This window comes from Vipera ursinii (assembly GCF_947247035.1).
Source record: "Vipera ursinii genome assembly, chromosome: 7".
Taxonomy (NCBI): domain Eukaryota; kingdom Metazoa; phylum Chordata; class Lepidosauria; order Squamata; family Viperidae; genus Vipera; species Vipera ursinii.
In genome coordinates this window covers 60,097,999-60,118,283 of record NC_139521.1, presented here as the reverse complement: position 1 = coordinate 60,118,283, position 20,285 = coordinate 60,097,999, and the positions used below count along the sequence as shown (strand labels likewise).

At 37.1% G+C, this 20,285-nt stretch overlaps 1 protein-coding gene across 1 annotated transcript in view; it reads right to left on the bottom strand.

Annotated features, from left to right (window-relative positions):
• Positions 1-512: 512 nt before the first annotated feature.
• The window catches only part of STPG2 (sperm tail PG-rich repeat containing 2), a gene marked incomplete at both ends in the record, with an annotated part of 198,585 nt that continues 178,812 nt past the window's right edge, over positions 513-20,285 (bottom strand). The window contains 2 exons of the mRNA XM_083367062.1: positions 513-546; positions 2,579-2,730. Of these exons, the coding sequence (XP_083223188.1) occupies positions 513-546; positions 2,579-2,730 (186 nt within the window). The remainder of the gene's footprint in view (positions 547-2,578; positions 2,731-20,285) is intronic.

Sequence of the window (20,285 nt, the reverse complement as noted above, 5' to 3'; positions counted from 1 at the left end):
CTCTTCCACCATGTGTACCACCTGAGGAAGGACGAACATAGAGGCATGAGGGAGGAAGGGGATGCCCACCTAGCCAGTCCGATCAGCTGGAACAACTCTGGCACTCAATAGGGAGACAGATGTGGCAGATAGATTGCTTTAACATTTGTTTTAATATGATTTAATGTGGTATTCCACACAATCTAAATAGAGCTAGGTGCCCTTATAAATTTAATAAATAAAAATAATTATCTATCCAAAACTACAGTATGTATACATTCAAAGAATACATTTGAATGGGAATATTGCATTTCGGTTTCTTTATTAATTCTTGATACACAACAATACATATCAAGAATGCAGAAAAAAATAATGTGGTAGGATCTGTGATCAACAAAAACCTGGAAACATAAAAAGTATCTTCTCAGAACAGATATTGTATTTCTGAAAAGTGAAAGTCAGTGTTTTGTTCTTGAGCAGTTGATGCAAGTCATTAAATCAAGGTTTTCTTTAGAAGAAAAGTTTCTGTGGTATCACTTATTATCAGATATGAAAGCTTCATTTTGCCTGTAAAGAGACAAAACAAAAAGGATTGCAGATTTAACATGGTTTTCCACAGTGACCTTTTCTAGTTCAGTTGAGAATGAGCATTTCATTCCTTCTTCTTTGTTATTGTACTTAGGTAAAGGTAAAGGTTCCCCCACACATGCGTGCTAGTCGTTTCCAACTCTAGGGGCCGGTGCTCATCTCCGTTTCAAAGCCGAAGAGCCAGCGCTTGTCCAAGGACGTCTCCGTGGTCATGTGGCCGGCATGACTAGACACCAAAGGTGCACGGAACGCTGTTACCTTCCCACCCTAGTGGTCCCTATTTTTCTACTTGCATTTTTATGTGCTTTCGAACTGCTAGGTTGGCAGAAGCTGGGACGAGTAACAGGAGCTCACTCTGTTACGCGGCACTTGGAATTCGACCCGCCAAACTGCCGAACTTCTGATCGACAAGCTCAGCATCCTAACCCACTGAGCCACCGCGTCCCCATGTTATTGTACTTACATATCTTTAAAAAACTGTATGAAGATAGCTTTTAACACTAGTCTTCAAAATTACTATATTTTCCTTTTCCATATAATAGTTTCAGAATCTTTGCCTTAATTACAAAGCAAAATTATTATGCTGCTCTCACATTAGCAAATTGTATTTTCGTGAGTTGCAAGTTACTGAAAAGCTATACCTCCATTTATTTAAAAAAAAATTAAAAAAATGCCTTCAACTCCATCTTGACTCCTGGTGACCACAGGACTTCATAAGCTACCCCCCCACCCTATCACCACAGAGAGCAGGGTGCTATCTGGAGCATCACATTTTCTGCTCCACCATTAGCCAGCACCCTTCCTTATCCACGCAGAACAATACAGTCAGACCTCAGCTTGCAATCATTTGTTTAGTGACTGTTCAAAGTTACAATGACACTGAAAAAATGGCTTATGACTGGTCCTCATATTTACAACTGTTGCAGGATCTCCACAGTCATGTGGTCACAATTTGGGTGCTTGGCAACTAGCATGGCTGTCATGGTTCCGATTAATGAAACAGTTCAAACAAAATTCAGGCATTGTTTATCTAAAAGTCTTAATAATGAAACGAAACATCGGCACTCATGGAGGGATGCCAGAATCTGAAATCTCCTCCCCTAGCCCATCGTATCATACACAGTTCCCACCCTTGTTTACATATCATTAATCACATTGTCCAATTACTTTTACATAGGAAGTTTCACTTCCCTTTTTGTGCGCAGCTATTTCTTATCTTCTCAAAATAGCCATTTGACATTTCCCTCCCTTCTGTGATTCAAAGCGAAGCAGTTTAAACAAAAGGCTACCTCTTATATTGTCAGTGCAAAAACATGTCAATGTTTGCAGCATTGACAATGGCTTTGCAACATTCCAGCATCCTAGCCTGCAGTGGTGGGATTCAAATATGTGAACTACTGGTTCTCTGTGTGAATGCCACTTCCGGAAGTCCATTCTGGTCCTGGACAACAAAAACGTAGCTACCAGTTCTGCCAAAGTGGTGCGAACTGGCTGAATCCCACCCAGGGCCATGCAATCGCCATTTGTGACCTTCCCAGCAAGATTCTGACAAGCAAAGTCAATGGGAAAAAACTGATTACCATAACAACTGCATTATTCACTTAACATCTGCAGTGATTCTCTTAACGAAAAGCAAAAAAAGATTGTAAAATTGGGCATGTCTCACTTAACTCCCTTGCTTAAAAACAGAAGTTCTGGTCTCAATTGTGGTCATACATCGAGGACCACCTATAGTGAAGACGCTTGTACGGTGGAAGAAAATGGCAGCATTGGGAAAGACATGAGGCAGATATTTGGAAGCTCACTCACAGAATAAAATGTCTTAGCTATATCCAGTGCTTTTTTTGTAAAACAAAAAGGTGCCGGAACTCACACATGTCATGCAACCCGCCTTGCTTACCCTACAAGGTTCCATCCAAAAAAGGTGCCGGAACTCTGTTCTGAGCGTTCTATGACAAAAAAAGCCCAGGCTATATCAATAAACAAAGAAGCAGAAGACTTCCATACTCACTTTTTTGAGTTCTGTTGATCAGAGGTACAAAAAAGGTCTTCTCTGCCTCTTGCAGGTTTAAAAATGGAACTTCTCACTCGAATCATAACTGGATTATTTAATGTTACATTGTACGTTCTCTTCAAGACAGTATCTCTTAAAAGTGGACTGAGCTGTGAAAATTAAAAACAAACATGCATTGTGCTATAGAAACATTTTGGGGGGAAAATTTGTAAAAGAAAGTTAACCTTATACATGCAAGTTTTCTAAGACTCTTCTAGAATGAAAGAAAAATACAATCATTTTTAAATTAATAACTTGTTTGACAATACAATACAGTAACATTAGTGAACACATAAGATTATTGTGGGACTAAACCTCTTGGGAGTTAATTGGTATATATCCATAACAACAACTCAGTTATTATTATTTTTTACATCAACACACTATTATTAGAACCCTGTAGGCTTCCGGTAAGCACTCTTCCAAAGAAATGTGAATTTATATGAGCTATTCAGCCTCACATTTTTAATGAATTGTCAGCAAAATGATTTAAGCATAATGAAAACGAGTAGCCAAAGTACCACTTCATACATATTTTTCTTGCAAGGATATAATATTTGTAAAGAGAGTATGTCTTCATATACATAATAAAAGGATTAATTTTATAATAAATGTACATTTTTTAGAAAAGAATGTTGGTTGTCAATCATCTCCTGGTTTAACAATCCAAAAAAGACATGAGTGAAAGATAGCCACAATCATCTTCTCTACTACTTGGTTTCTCCATTTGTTTGAATAGACAACCTTCAGAAAGCCACAGTGAATCAGTGTCTTGCTAGGTTTGAGGTCGGAGCATAACTGTCTTCCACATAACTCAGGGCTTTAGTGAGATTTAATTTAGTTAATTTAATTTATAGTTTCAAATTGCCTCACAGACTGTAGCTTTTCTGGAAGCCGTTCCGTCCATTCTGATCTTCCTGATTTTGCTTATTCACATGATTGGAAAACACTTGTACATATCCTGGCATGTGGTTTAGTGTAGGTGTGGTCACACTGAGTTTCACATTTGCCTTTTCTTACTATTTATTCTCAGATGATTTTGCTCTCCTATTTATTTATTTATTTATTTATTTATTTATTTATTTATTTATTTATTACAAATTGAAGGCTGGGGAATGACAGTGATATGTGGAGGAAGGGCTCCCCATCAGATTCCTACCACTGAAATGCCACACCTCTCCAAATCACCAGCGGAGCAGATTAATTTCAGCACCTTTGGCATTTATTTGGAGATTTAAAAGTGAAATGAAAGCAAAAAGGTCTTACTCTCACTCAAAAAGCTATCCCTATTTAAAAACTAAAAACACCATTTAAAATGCATGTGGCTTCACCCCATGTGGTGACTGGGATGGGTTTTAAGGGTAAGAATGACCTGCCTTACATCCCAAAAAGAGCAACTTCCAATGGTGTCACTATGTCAACAATGGCCTTCTGCACTTCTCTGAAAAGTCAGGAGACCACATTGTGGTCACTGATTTATCAAATATGGTATACAACGTAATATACTCTGCTTTAGTGCCATATACAAAAAGGTGGAAAATGAATTGAAATTAAAAAAAAAAAGTATGGCTTGTGGATGACAGAGGAATAGAGAAGAATCTAACACTCATCTAATAACCATCAGTTGAATGCTAGATGACAGGTCTGATGTTACAGAAAAACACCAGGCAGCAAAATAATACAAAAATGGGTTAAAATATTTTAACTAAATGATAAATATGTCCTCCTGATGTGTCAATCACATCCCAGAGCTATGTGAGCCCTGTGCATACCTATGTGAACCCTGTGCTCACCTCAGAACATTTGACATACAAGGATTTTGTATCAAAATATGAAGACCAATCTGTCATAAAAGAAGGGGCCCCTGTAGTTAATTAAACAATAAAAACTGAAAAAAGCTTGTTCTATTTTTTTAAGGATGAAAATATAGATCTACAGTATGCTTCTCTGAAGAGAGCATAGGTACAAAAACAGTTACCTTGATGTTATGCATAAGCCAAATCTTAGCCAGAATAGATGCTCTGAATAACAGTACAAATATCTTTGTAAAAGACAGTGGTAGCAATTCTCCTCTAAAATGAGTAAAACATGGGATAAAATTATGTTGACCAATATGCACACAACAATATCATACAGAGCCAGTCAGCAAGAAATTTGTGCATTAGAAAAATCAACAATGAATCAAAGGTTCTCAGAATTAGTGTTTTACATAAATTTGGAGACTGAAGCCTATAGCTATATATTCAGAGTGAAAAACTGCCTTAGAATTTCAAATTGGATCAAAAAAGTATAAATAAGGAGAAAAATGCAAAGAAATTTCATTACCTTATTTCCAGTAACCATTATTATTGCTGCCTCTGTTATTTCTAGCTATAGGACATTCAAGGTGACCAACAATTTGAAACTTAATAAAACTGTTAAAAAATTCTGATTTATGAAAAAAAAAACTTTAGGGTGGATCTATTTTTTCCCTAAGGGACACGGTGGCTCAGTGGGTTAGGACGCTGAGCTTGTCGATCAGAAGGTCGGCAGTTCGGCGGGTCGAATCCCGAGTGCCGCGTAACAGAGTGAGCGCCTGTTACTCGTCCCAGCTTCTGCCAACCTAGCAGTTCGAAAGCACGTAAAAATGCAAGTAGAAAAATAGGGACCACTACGGTGGGAAGGTAACAGCGTTCCGTGCTCCTTTGGCGTCTAGTCATGCCGGCCACATGACCACGGAGACGTCCTCGGACAAGCGCTGGCTCTTCGGCTTTGAAACGGAGATGAGCACCGGCCCCTAGAGTCGGAAACGACTAGCACGCATGTGTGGGGGAACCTTTACCTTTACCTATTTTTTCCCTGCTTACTTGACTGAAGGTGCATAGGATGCAGCATTAATGTTAATAGTATTGTAGCAGTTGCTAACTATTTGCCTTTATGAAATTTCTTCAAGAATCATCAGAAAATCCCAACTGTTCAAGGGAAACCATAGAATAGTCCAAGGAAGGACTATTTTCAAGGTACTACTCAAGGCTCACTAGTATCTAGAGGAAAATGACCTCAAAAAATCTTGCACAGTGAATTTGCAAAAGCTTATAAAGCATCTTTTTCAGATCATGGCATTGTCTGATTTTGAAGAGCAGGGTCTGATGTGCTATGCAAAGACTGGGGTGGAACTTAAGCTGCTTGAAGCTATATATTCTTGGTGTGGACTCTTCCTATTCCAATATAGCTCTGAAACTACATAGTTCTCATAAGAGCGATTTTCAGATGATCAGATTAGCAGGAAAGGACACATACTACCAAGTCTTTTCTCAAAGGGAGGCATGTCCAGTTATACCTTTCAATATGTGATTTTTTTTCTTCCAGATTTTCCATATAAAGTTCCATTCTATAATCCTAAAAGAGCTTTTGGGCCTTGATGTTATTTCAAAAACCCCTGCCCTATAAACAAGTGATCCAGACTTCCTCCAGAATCTCACTTTTGACTCAAGTTTAAGTCCAGTAGCTTTCAGATTTATTTTGAAGGGAACCAGCCCTTGGAACAATAAAGGTTTCACACTTGTCATAACTTATCAAAAGTAATTACTGATTAAAGCAAAAACATTTTTGCATACCAGTTTATCCAAAAGCACATAAAAAGTCCAGTGAAATCTTGAATTGCCCCTCATGCGCTAAATCACCCCACCCACCCAAATATTTAAATTGTTTGCTATAAGATGCTGTATGATTTATTCATTATTTTGTGTAGGGTTGATGCTGATATGCAAAAAATATGAACATATTGGCCTTGAGCTTTAAATAGAAAATATCTGAGAACCAGTATTCTCAAATTAATGAGTTCACCCAAAATATCATCTCGTGAAACAGTAGGGGTCCTGAAAGTTACTTTTTCATATGCACACAAACTCTCTTTAGATAAAGGTTATTAGTTAATTATAAGCTTACTAAGGCATAATGGTAACACATACAATGGATTGTGCAGTGACACCAAGATCCTTTTGACGCTACAATATTCTGCATTACTATTAAATTGCAGCCAATCAAAAAGCAGTTCATGAAAATTCAAAAGGATGCAAGATGTAGCCTTTCTGAGAGTATAGCCTTCGGCTATGCAATTCTGCTGGCTGCAAAAAGATAACATGGTTTGGCATTTAAATTTAAAATTGTTTAATTTTTTTTCCATTGAGCATTATTTAAAATAGAAGGCAAAAAAAGTGCATACATATTAATGTTTCTTTTGGCCATGCTCTACTTCATTCTCCTACATATACATAAATCTATTCTTCTACTAATATACAAATATCCACAGGGTTCAGTTTGGTTTTGGGGAGGTGAACATAGACTGAATTGGCCTTCAAAAATCAAATTATCTCCATCCCTGCCCTACAGACCCATTATTTAGTCCCAATGCTTCATCAGCTTTATGAAATAAAATATAGTGCCTTGGATAAAGTCTATTACTCATATTTGCAACCATACTGGTAATTGCAGAAATAGGCTTTTAAGGTCTCTCAAACATAGGTTGGTGATATCTTGTTATTATTTGGAAAGACAAACTGTTTAATTTCACATGCCGAAGAATGCAAATTGAAGCTGAATATATTGGTTGAGTCAGGAGCCTCATTCATACCCCTTCTGCCATGTAAACAATTAAAATGATTTTATATATTTGTTCATCTTCAGAGTTTAATTACAAGCAATTGAGAATATGATGAAAAGTCTGGGTAATAGCTATCTAAATAAATAAACGAATGGCACTTGGATTGTGCATACATCCTGTACAATTTTATAAGTAAAAAAACTGACATGTTTAAAATATTTTGATCCCTACTAAGTGCACCCTGTGATTTGTCTGTTGCGATGTGTCTGTGTAAGGAGGACACACAGGCTCTTGCTAGTTTGAAATGCCACTTTTCTGTATAGGGTGCACTAGATAACAGGTATTCTAGGGACCTATACATTCTGCAACAGAAATTGCATGGAGCTTTTTGTCCCTTTCGTTTCTTTCATCATAGGACAGACTGGCTAGGACAACAGAATCTTGAAAGACTGACTGTGCTATACCTCATCTTCTTTCTTATATTTCAGTGAATTAGGGACATGTCTGTTTGAACCTCTTTAAAATACTATCTGGACATTTTGGTCTTTTAACAATGTTTTACATCCTGCTGCCTCGGTGACCGAGTCTGCATATCTCTACAAAATCATCTTCTTTAATCTCTCCACACACAGCTAGTGTGGTATAGTGCAAAGATGTTGGATCAGGTCTGGGGAGTTTCAAGTTCCCTCTTACCCATAAAAACTCATGGTATGTTCAGAAGGTAATCACGCTGCAGCTACAGAGATTCCTGAATGAGATAGATTATCTGGATCTTTTACAGCCAGGTTTCAGGCTCAGATATGGATAGATATGACATTTGTCTTGCTTTTAGATGATCCGTAACAAGAGCAAGATGGAGGTAGCTTATCCATTCCAATTCTTCTTGACAGCTTTCAATACTATTGACCACAGTATCCTTTTGACTTAGCTTCAGACCTGGGGTTGGGGGGGGCATAGTTTTGTGCTGGTTCACCTCCTTCCTCCGATTCCAATCGGTGTTGATAGGTAGTGAAAGTTATGTTGTTTGAACTATTCCTTTCCATTTTAGGTGTGAAACACCTATCCAGACCCAGTCTTAATGTACTTTCTGAATTCACTTATCTCTTCCAGAGATTTTTCACTCAAAATCAAGTTTACAAGGGTCCATTCCAAACAAATTCTTCCCAGTTCTGGAAAATGCATCCCGTATTTTGCCAGGAGTCATCATGGAAACACATCCCACGATCAAATAACCCAAAGCTCTCCCGTTGGCATCCTCTCAGTAGCTGACTGTTCATTTTCAATATTCCTATTTCTCTTCAATGACTATTCTGCAATGTATCCTCCAATAGGAATGAATAAATGAGCATAACTTGTGGCCCCAGTTCCTTCCAGTGTCTGTCCAAAACTTTATGGTGCCCTGCATTATTTTTTTTTAAAAAAACTTCACTGCACTATTTTTAAATGTATTAAAATTTTTGTAGACCCTAGGTTTGTTTAACCAAAGAAATTAGAGGAAATAAGTTGAGATTCTCTCCTATTGCATGATGAATAGGAACGATTTGCACAGAATATTAAATGATTGCTTGATGCCTCTGTTGTAGCATACAATATAGCAATAAGCACTATATGAATTCAAAATGCAATTCATAAACCTGAACTGTTTCCTGAAATGAAATGATTGCCTGAATGCTTCTGTAGTGTTTCTATAGTCTATGAACATCTTCAGGAGTAGAGTGGAATACTGTTATTATATGACATGCATTGTAATAGGCTCAGTCAATGTATTTAGAAGCAGATAAAATGATATTCTCTCCCAAATATTATACACAACTATGGCACAATTTTACTGTTCATACAGTATATGAGCTATGTACAACATGAAAGACAATTTAAAGGTTGAATGAACTGAGCTGATAAGTATCTACAAATTGTCAGCAATTCTTGAAATGGAAAAAAAGAACTACATTAATTCCACCATTTACTTTTTCTTTTATGCTTGTCATTTTATCACAGGTTACTGACTCCAGGATATAGATTCATATAATGACAAATTTCTTTAATAGTGAAGAAGCAATATTTCCCATCAGCATATATAACATCAAGAGAATAGCAGAGAAACAATTAGCACTTTTAATTTGATTTTTTCAATTATATTTTCTGCACTTTTGAAAGCAAAACCCAACTGAAAATGAAGTATAGCACTTGATACTCCACTGTTTATGGAGCTGAGAGATTTAAAGCAGTCTCATAGAAAGTATTAACTAAAAGTATTCACACCTTAGACAGCACACTGAACTTGGAATTACATGGTAGGGTTTTTTCTTTCTTTTTAAATTATCCTGGCTCTGCCTCTGAAATCCAAAATAAATCCAAATTTAATTGGAAGCTATCTTTCAGAAACATAAGGTTTATGAACTCAGACAGCTTAGGATTCAAAACATATGCCACCCTAATATTACAATTCTAAGTAGGCCTTAGTAAAACAGTAAACAGTCAACATTTAACTTAACTGCTGTCCAGCTTATATCCTACTCTTTAACCCCATCTCATATTCTCTGGATTATCATTACAGGGCTGCATTCATAATTGTCATGCCCGTTCCATTGAGTTATGGCCCTCATGTGGCCTGAACAGAAGAACTGAAGAACAATGACAAACAGAAATAAAATAGAAGAACAGAAGAGAGGAAAAACAATGGAATAATTTGCCTTCAAAAGTTGTGGATGCTCCATCACTGGAGGCTTTCGGAAAGAGACTGGACAACCATTTGTCTGAAATGGTATAGGGGCTCCCGTGTGAGCAGGGAGTGAGACCAGAACACTTCCAAGGTCCCTTCCAGCTCTATTATTCTATGTTCTAACCAGCAACTCCTTGTGTGGAGGAGGAGGAGGAGGAGGAGGAGGAGGAGGAGGAGGAGGAGGAGGAGGAGGAGGAGGAGGAGGAGGAGGAGAAGAAGAAGAAGAAGAAGAAGAAGAAGAAGAAGAAGAAGAAGAAGAAGAAGAAGAAGAAGAAGAAGAAGAAGAAGAAGAAGAAGAAGAAGAAGAAGAAATAATTATTCCAGGCTCTTATTTTCCCCAATGAGGGATTGCAGTCCATTAATACTGAGTCAACTGAATGAGAGTCTACATAGCCCTGGCCTGGAGAATCAAGTGACAACAGGAAGCCAATTCTGTGAAATTACATAATGCAAAGCTCTCAAATCTGATATACATTTTCAGTCTGATAAATTTCTTTCTGATAAAGATGACTGCTTATCATCTGGAAAAGACTTAATACATTCAAGTTTAATTGATAATATTAATAAGACTAAGGACAATACTTTATGGCTGTTGTACATTCAATGCATCAAGAAAGTGCTTTCCAATCCTAGAAATTTAAAATTTTAATGGAGGTTCAATTGGTAGTTTATTAATTTTGTAATCTGTATTAAGCATTATTGTGATACGTCAGGACTCGACTGCTTCAAAAATTTTGTCCTGGTATTCATTGTTTGTTTGGTATTCAATGCATCATGATAGGAAAATGGGGATAGCTCAGGAGAATGGACAGGAAGTCAGCCATACCGGGAAGGTCCCTGACATAGGAAAAGGGACAGACAGGAAGTCCCTCCTGGCTGAGAGTCACATGGTAAGTCATGTGGGTTTTTTGACGCTCATTGTTTTTAGTACTTGAAGCGCCTACCGGAACCAATTAACAATGAGTACCGATTTTGTCCTGAAATATACCAGAAAAGCATATTTGAATTCAACAAGGGATATATTTTTACTACTGACATTCATTAGTAATTGTCTAAGAGTGCAAAACGAAGCATGTTGTTTCTGTGGATGGCTTCATATTAAAGCAACTATTAGCTATCTGCTAAAAGTGAGGTGACTCATAAGTACAAAGCTTGTGAAACCATATATCAGTGAGAAAGTTTTATAGCTTTAGGGTTGCTTGCAAATCAATTCCTCGGAGTGGGGCAGCCATTAGTAGCTTTTAAGACTGCCTACAGCTGTGTCATTCACTGTTGTTTTGACACATTAATGTATTAATGGTATGCATAAGGCTGACATAACTTGTCTGAAATGCTATTATTGTAATTATTTGACATCTTTGACTGGACAGCAAAATTAAGAATGGTAACAAAGGAGTATGTAAATATTAAGACATCCTTTGAGCATTCATTTGTTATTAACAGCTCATAATCTTTAAAAAAAACTTTGATATCAGTATGGTATATAAGAAATCCTGTCAAAGGAAATAATCATGGGACAAGGGGAGAATTGGATGAAAATGATGACATGTATACCCATCTAATCTTGTTTCAGTAGAAAAGACCACACTATAGTGTAGAATTTCAGATTCTATGGTCTACTAAGTTCCTTAACAATTACAAAGTTAGATTCCTGATTACCTATTATGAAAACGTCCATTATAAATTGAAACTAATAATAAGAGTGGCAGATTTTATATAATTTTTCATGCTATAACAGAGTTACCCACTGGAATTTAACTTAGCATAATTATAACCAAATATAATCTTTGAAAGTATAGCAATTAAGATTTGCCAGTGGCTATGGAATCAAATGAGAATCATTTCTACTCATATTCCTCTTTTTTCACTTAAGCAAAACTGGGATGTGACCTTTTAACTGAGTTCTTCTGCAACCCCTTGAAATAAATGAAGAAAAATGGGGAATGCCAAAAGTCTAAATATGATAGGAGAAAGAATAATATCCTTCAGCAAAAAAATATAGCCATAGTCTAATTGTTGGTGTTTTCTTACATTAATTAAAAGGAACTACTCCCAGAGAACTCTTGATACATGTCGCTGTAAAATTAACAGCTAGGCAACAAACCCGCCAGAGCAAGGCATTTGCCCACAAGGGAAAATGGTCCAGTTTTGAAATGTTCATATAGCTAAGGCAAATCAGTTGGGAGAGTATAACCTAATACTTTGTGCTTTGCACAGTACCACCTAATTGTTTTGTGTATTACGCTGGGTTTTTTTTTTTTTGCATTATTGTCCCAATCAGTTCTCTAATATTTATTTTCATTGCAAAGGCTAAGATTATTGATTATCTTGTTGAGCCCCATCCAGCACACTACCAAAGTTACTAAGTGCTTTGCAGTGTTTGTGTTTTGAATTTTAAAATTACCTTTGTCCTCTCTTATTAACTAGCCATCCAGGCCTCTAACATTCATATAAATCAATCCAATCATATCTGACACTGAGGACCTTGCAGGCATTTGAGTTGCTTATAGTCTCATGCTCAGCCTAGATAACCTTGTAAGGCATGACCTAATTTTCTTGTTGGGAACAACTGGCATATTTAGGGGAAACTTGATTTGTGCCCTGACTCCATTCTATGGAAACTGTCCTTAGACTCCAGACCAGTTGATGACCTACCTATGACACTGACACCAATGACACTTCAGTCTGCTGCTTTGGACTTTGGTTACAAGAAACTTCTCATAGACAAGTTTTCACGAAATTTGGGAATGCTCAAAACTGCATGTGTTTGCTTAAACACCCTGCCTGTCACTGCTCATGATAGTGTGATTAAAGGAAAGCCTTTGTAAATGAATTCCTTTGTGCATGTGTGTATCTCCTCTAGAACAAGACAATCTTAGAGGACAGGGCATCAGAAATGAGAACTGGACTCTGAGGCTCAGTTTCCCATCCTTGAAAACAACCTATCCCTTTTTCCCTAGTCACTTTAGACAGTGAGATGGGTGGCATGTAAGTAAAATTGAAAATAATAATAATAATAATAAAATAAGTTTCTCTCTGTTCCATTAGTACTTTGATTTCCATTCTTTCTCTTTTGTTCTAATTTAGCATTCCTCAACCCCTGAGGGGCACTGAGGGAGCCCCCCACTTATTATCCTTTGCCATTCTAATCACATATCCACTCCTCTGCTATTAAACTTAATCTCCTCAAAAGCAATCCATACCACCAAGGGACACTTGACAAAACCCATAAAACAGTCAGCAAATGACTAGTTAAAACATTCTATAATTCCCAATCTCAATTCATTCCAAACTGCACACTGAATGCATCCACATTCTGTATCATCAGCTCAGTGCTCCTTCTATGTCACACATGGTGTTTAGCATCCATATTAATGCTAACATTACACTGGGGTGATATCAAGAATTATTCTGTTGAAGAATATTCCTGTAACTATATGATTGTTTTCTATTAATATCTGTTATACAGTTCCTTTCTGTTACATTACACATTATTATTGGGTAACAATTCTTGGATTCATTCAATTCATCAAAAGCCACATGTCGGGTTACAGATACCCTTAGGGCAGGGGTGTCAAACTGCTGGTCCGCAGGCCAGACACGTCATGTGGAAGCCGCGCCTACCCCGTTAGTGGCAATAGCAAAACCATCTCGATATTTTGCGTGACATCACAGGTTTGACATGTCTGCCTTAGGAGCTCTGATTATATAGTTCTAAGAAAATAATATAATAAGTTAAAGCAAAGTAAATAGTTCAATGTTAGTAAAAAATACTGCTATTTATTTCTGCAATAACTAGAAGGAAATAAAAATTAGAAGAATGGAAAGATAAAATTCTCAGAAATATGACAATTATGGCATTTGCATTATTCAATATAGTTAGGAATCCATTAACCACTTTAAACAGTATCTGAAAATCTAAAGCCAACTTAACTTTTTTTCTGCCAAATCAGAGATTATTTGACTGTTGTTTTGTTTCTATCCTCTTTCTGGCCTAAATCATTCTTGTTGAAGAAAAAAATGATCAAAGATGTTTATACTGATATTGGAAAATATATATGAGAAGACCTCATATTTATATTTAATGAAGAACAGCTCATTTTATTTGCGAAAAAAAATCACCTTTAATTTTGTCTTAGGGGATACTGATTCATGAGTTATTCTTTGTTCAAAGTCACGTGTTCGTTCTTACCAAAATGAACCAAGGGCAGCACTTTGGTAGAGCATCAAATACATTTATTTATTTATTTATTTATTTATTTTATTGCATTGCATTTATATACCGCCCTTTCCCTGAGGACTCAGGGCGGTTTACAGGGAGTTAAAAATCAACCATACAAAAGTTAAAACCCAATTTAAAAAATATTAAATTAACCCTGTACTATTAAAAACCCCAATTAAAATGAATGTCTCCTCAGCCTGGGCCCGAGAGCTCAAAGAGCCAGGTCTTCAGGCCCCGGCGGAATGATCGGAGGTCGGGAGCAGTCCTCAGCTCCACCGGCAGCTGGTTCCAGAGGGCAGCTATTTCCCATCTACCATAGTAGTAGTAGTAGTAGTAGTAGTAGTAGTAGCACTTTGGTAGAGCTTCAAATACATTGCTATTTCCCATCTACCATAGTAGTAGTAGTAGTAGTAGTAGTAATAAAGTTGGAAGGGACCTTGGAGGTCATCTAGTCCAACCCCCTGCTCAGGCAGGAAACCCTATATGTCTGTCCAGACTCCAGGCTATTCTTAAAAACTTCCAGTGTTGGAGCATTCACAGCTTCTGGAGGCAGGTTGTTCCACTGATTAATTGTCCTAACTGTCAGAAAATTTATCCTTAGTTCTAGGTTGCTTTTCTCTTTGGTTAGTTTCTATCCGTTGCTTCTTGTCCTGCCTTCAGGTGCTTTGGAGAATAGCTTGACTCCCTCTTCTTCATGGCAACCCCTGAGATATTGGAACACTGCTATCATGTCACCCCTCACCCTTCTCATTAAACTAGAACCAGCAACCATTCTGTATATGTTTTAGCCTCCAGTTCCCTGTTCACCTTTGTTGCTCTTCTCTGTACTCCGTACTCTTTCTAGAGTCTTAACATCTTTTTTACATTGTGGTGACTAAAACTGGATGCAGTATTCCAAGAGTGGCCTTACCAAGGCATTGTAAAGTGGTATTAACACTTCACGTGATCATGATTCTATCCCTCTGTTAATGCAGCCTAGCACTGTGTTGGCTTTTTTGGCAGCTGCAGCACACTGCTGGCTCATATTTAAGTGACTGTCCCTCACACAGTTGCTACTATTGAGCAAGGTAGCACCTATACCACGGGTGTCAAACTCGCGACATCACGTGGCGTGTCACAACATATCGCGACTTTTTCCCCATTGCCTGCAATGGGGCGGGCATGGTTTTGGCATGACGCATCTGGCCCGCAGATCAGCAGTTTGACACTCCTGACCTATACTATACTTGCCCATTTGGTTTTTCTTGCCTAAATGTAGAACCTTACTTTTTTCACCACTGAATTTCATTTGGTTAGATAGTGCCCAGTGTTCAAGTCTGTCAAGATCCTTCTGTATCTTAAGCCTGTCTCCTGCCAGCTTGGTGTCGTCTGCAAATTTGATGAGTTCCCCATCTATCCCCTCATCCAAATCGTTGATGAAGATGTTGAAGAGCACTGGGCCCAGAACAGAGCCCTGGGGCACCCCACTACACACTTCCCTCCATGTAGATGCAGTTCCATTGAGGACCACACGCTGACTACAGCTGGTCAGCCAGCTACAAATCCATCTGGTGGTGATGTTGTCTAACCCACATTTTTCTGTCTTATCAAGTAATAGATTGTTGTCTGCTTTATCAAATGCCTTACTGAAGTCCAAGTAAATTATATCCACAGCATTCCTCTGGTCCACTAATTTTGTCACCTGGTCAAAGAACGCAATAAGATTTGTCTGCATGATCTGTTTTTGACAAACCCATGTTGGCTTTTGTTTGCCTCTAGGTGTTTGCTGATTCATTGCTTGATTATCTTTTCCAAGATCTTCCCAGGTATTGAGGTCAGATGGACGTGTGATTATCATGCTATTGAAGATATATCAAAGTTACTCTTGACTTGGATTTTATTCATGATTTTCAATTGTAAATATGAATACAATACTTGCTTTTCATTTACTTCACTATCTCAAGGTCCAGTTCTCAAAAAGTGGAAAGAATGCAAATGCCTAACCTTTTGACCTTAAAACACAGCCTTTGCTGTGATCAAAGTCAATTTCTTTTAAGAATGACACAGACTAGCAATGGAGAGCACTGAAATGGAATTACTTTCTTTTAAGAGTCTGAGTGGGAGGATTTCTTAATACTACACAAAAAGATTTAATCACAAATGACACACAAAGGAATGTGCTGTTGAAATCAGTGGAACAAAGCCAGTTTAAATGGACTGTTAATTGTTCCCAGTCTTACAATTCAGCCCATTTAGTAGCAAAAAGGTAATCCCAAGCATTTTAGTTGACACCAGATAGGACATTTAAAGAACACATATAACCAAATTTTATATGAGTAGTCATACCTATTTTCTACGTCTATAGCACAATTAAAAGTTAGCAGATATTTTTCACAATTAATAAAATGGTGATGGCTAATGGAAACTGTGAAATGAGCCAAAAATTTATCAGAGCTGCTTCACAATGCAGCAAAGTGACTACAGCATGTAGATTTAAGATAATAAATATGTACAGTGGCTATAATTACTTATTCAATGTGATTCTGGTGCCTCGTTCCCTGGAAGATAACAGTTTGTTGACATTTTTGTTAATCCTAACTAACCAAGCACCATATGTAATAGTGCATAATTACTGCATTTGTATATCTAGATAAATTTAATTACCAAGAGGAACTCATTTCTATTTCCAGGATTTTGGAATCACATTTCCCACTGATCTACAATTGTCTGCTTTGACTGATAATAATCCAGGGTCACAAGATATATTACCCAAATCTTATGCTGCAAAACATTCTATCATTGGCTTATGATCCTTCTATTTCATATATTTCAAAATGTTTAGACTGAGGGCAAATAGTTTATTTAAATTAAGCAAGTCTGCAATCTGTATTGAGAACTATCACCCTTGAGAATACTTTGTGTATCATCTTGAGTTTCAGAGAAGACTGGTAAAACATAAATGTCAAAAAGCAGGTACATAATTAGGAAAAAAATGGTTTAATTGTTTACCAAGTAATATTGAATTATCTGACAGATCAGTAACTGATAGGAATGTAATTTCTATTAAGTATACTCGGGGATTTTGTAATTTAAAACATAAAATGACATACTATAGAACTAAAATTTCTACAGTGGTTCCAAATCTGGTTTTTATTATGTTATTGGCCTGATTAACTCAAGGAAATTATCCTGTGAAATTCTAGACATAGTTGTTTTCTGCTTGCCTTTCATTCATACTTAACTTCTGTCTTTTCTTATTCAATGAACATTCTTCAAAACGAACACTGCATTTAGCTTACTGATTCTGAAAAAGTGTGGGGAGCTATCAGTGGTGGGATTCATATATGTGAACAACCGGTTCTCTGTGTGGATGCCACTTCCGGAACTCCATTCTGGGCCTGGGCAACAAAAAATTAGCTACCGGTTCTGCCGAAGTGGTGCGAACCAGCTGAATCCCACCACTGGGAGCTATGCTGCAGAGACAGATATGCTGTCTCTTATCTGACCATTCCCTAGGAAGCAACTCTCTGCTTTGTCTCCCAAGATCTCTCCCTCACCCTAGTACACCTACCGAAGATCTAACTAAACTAAAGAGATTTTCTGCCAGAGATTTCAACATTTAAGGATTGAAAGCATTTAATGCATGGTGCTAATCATTTGAGATCCTTTGGTTTACTAGAACAGTTTAAGTGAATTATTGAATCCTAAAGTTCATTGGACAAGTACAGTGTTACAAAACTTAAAACTGATAAAATGGAAAATGAAAATCTGAAAGATTTCATAGATGTTATCTGGCAAACAATGCGTCACTATCAAAATAAATGGCAACCTTATATCATACTTATTTTAGGCTGTGATTATTTAACATAAGGTAAAGGTTCCCCCGCACATGCGTGCTAGTCGTTTCCGACTCTAGGGGCCGGTGCTCATCTCCGTTTCAAAGCCGAAGAGCCAGCGCTTGTCCAAGGACGTCTCCGTGGTCATGTGGCCGGCATGACTAGACGCCAAAGGCGCACAGAATGCTGTTACCTTCCCACCGTAGTGGTCCCTATTTTTCTACTTGCATTTTTACGTGCTTTCGAACTGCTAGGTTGGCAGAAGCTGGGACGAGTAACAGGCGCTCACTGTTACACGGCACTCAGGATTCGACCCGCCAAACTGCCGACCTTCTGATCGACAAGCTCAGCGTCCTAACCCACTGAGCCACCGTGTCCCATTTACCTTATTTAACATAAAGGTAACCTAATACTGGTTTCCCCCAATATCCAGTTAGCCTCTTCTTCCTAAAATGATTCATCTATCAGCAATATTCACTTGCTCAAGTTCTTCTTCGGAAAGAATGTGGAAGGCTTGCTATTCACCAAGCTCCGCATTTCTGAAAGTAGAAAGGCCCATACAAGAAACAAAGGAAGATGTGTAGGAAAGTATCCTTTAATCATTCCTTTTTGCCTCCCTCCATGTTTTCATTTCTACTTATTCTCCTATTACAGTTAAATAAAAAATAAGTATGACATAGTTGTTCAGAAAAGGGATTAACCTGAAAGAAACATACATTGACTTGTTTGCCAATCAAAAGTAGGTCCTGTACATCACATTGTAGCATTTTTGTCTATGCCAGCATCGAAGATAACACAGAATGCATCATCTCATGAAGGAAAGCTCATATCCAAAGCTAATCTTTAGATTTTCTTCACTTTCAAACTGCATTATCTGCAATTATAATTAGTTTAATTATTTCCTAATTGTGTCATGTGGAAACTAGGATCTGCTTGTGTTTCAGTTGCATTCCCATAGGAAACACAGTGTTACAATTTTTATTACATGCCCTGAATATGTATGAAGAACAATGTCCCTTTGGAAATTAGGTAATTTAAGTCATATCGCTGCATACCAATTTATTTTACTGTAGTTCTATTTTATAAAAATGATGGCATTTTGGCAGCAATTATTATTTATAATTATAGTTATTATAAGATAACTTTAAGGCTTATTTATTCAGAGAATAGCACATTTTTCATGAAAAATGACTAAATGTATGTGGCTAAATATTTTTTTCCAATGTATGTAAAAAAAAATATCCATGATCCTTCTCATATACATTGAAAGACTCATCCAAATACTTAAATGGGACCAGAAAAAAATCCTACTTCTGGACAGATATCTGCAATCCAATATCAATCATTATTTATTTATGAAAACAAATGGCCCATGCGAAATTGGGGAGATAAATGATAAATATATGCTATCATTCCTGCTTTAAAAATAAACTCTACAAAAATATACAGGTATTTGAACATATTGAATATGAACCATACCGTAAACTGTTACATTAATGTGAAGCGGTATATAAGTCTAAGTGCTACTGCTATTAATTTACCTGAAAATAAATACTATTGAATTCAGTATTCCTTTCTTGTCTATAGGACTATGATATTGAGAACAAACTTAATACAGTAATCCTTGACTTACAAATTTGTTTAGTGACCATTTGAAGTTACAATAAAACTGAAAAAAGTGACTTATGACCTGTTTTTCACATTTACGACTGTTGCAGCATCCCCATGGTATTGTGATCAAAATTTGGACGCTTGGCAACTGGCATGGTTGTAGTGTCCCATGGTCATGTGATCAACTTTTGTGACCTTCTGACAAACAAAGTGAATGAGGAAGCCAAATTCACTTAACAAACATATTAGTAACTTAACAACCGGAGTAATTCACTTAACAACTGTGGTAAGAAAGGCCATAAAATGCAGCAAAACTCACTTAACAACTTTCTTGCTTGGCAATGGAAATTTTGAGCTCAATTGTGGTCATAAGTCGAGGACTACCTTTAGAAACTTTAATAAATCTTAGAAATGTCAGTGTTTTAGGTTGCCAAATAAATATATAAATCTAGTGCAGAAAGACTATATTCCCACAGAACTCTATAATGTACTTCATTTGTGAAATGCATTATGGTAAAGTAGTTTAGTTATTTTCTCCACAATTCTTCTAGAGACTGTTTGGACACTAGGAAATCAATAGTACTACATGCATTTGCAGAATTGAAAGAGAGGAAATGATTGGCAGGGGTAAACAGACCAGCTGCCAAGCAAACAATAAATTTTCCTGGGATTCAGCTTTTCATCACTTTCATATTTCATAGCAGCACAGAATGTTT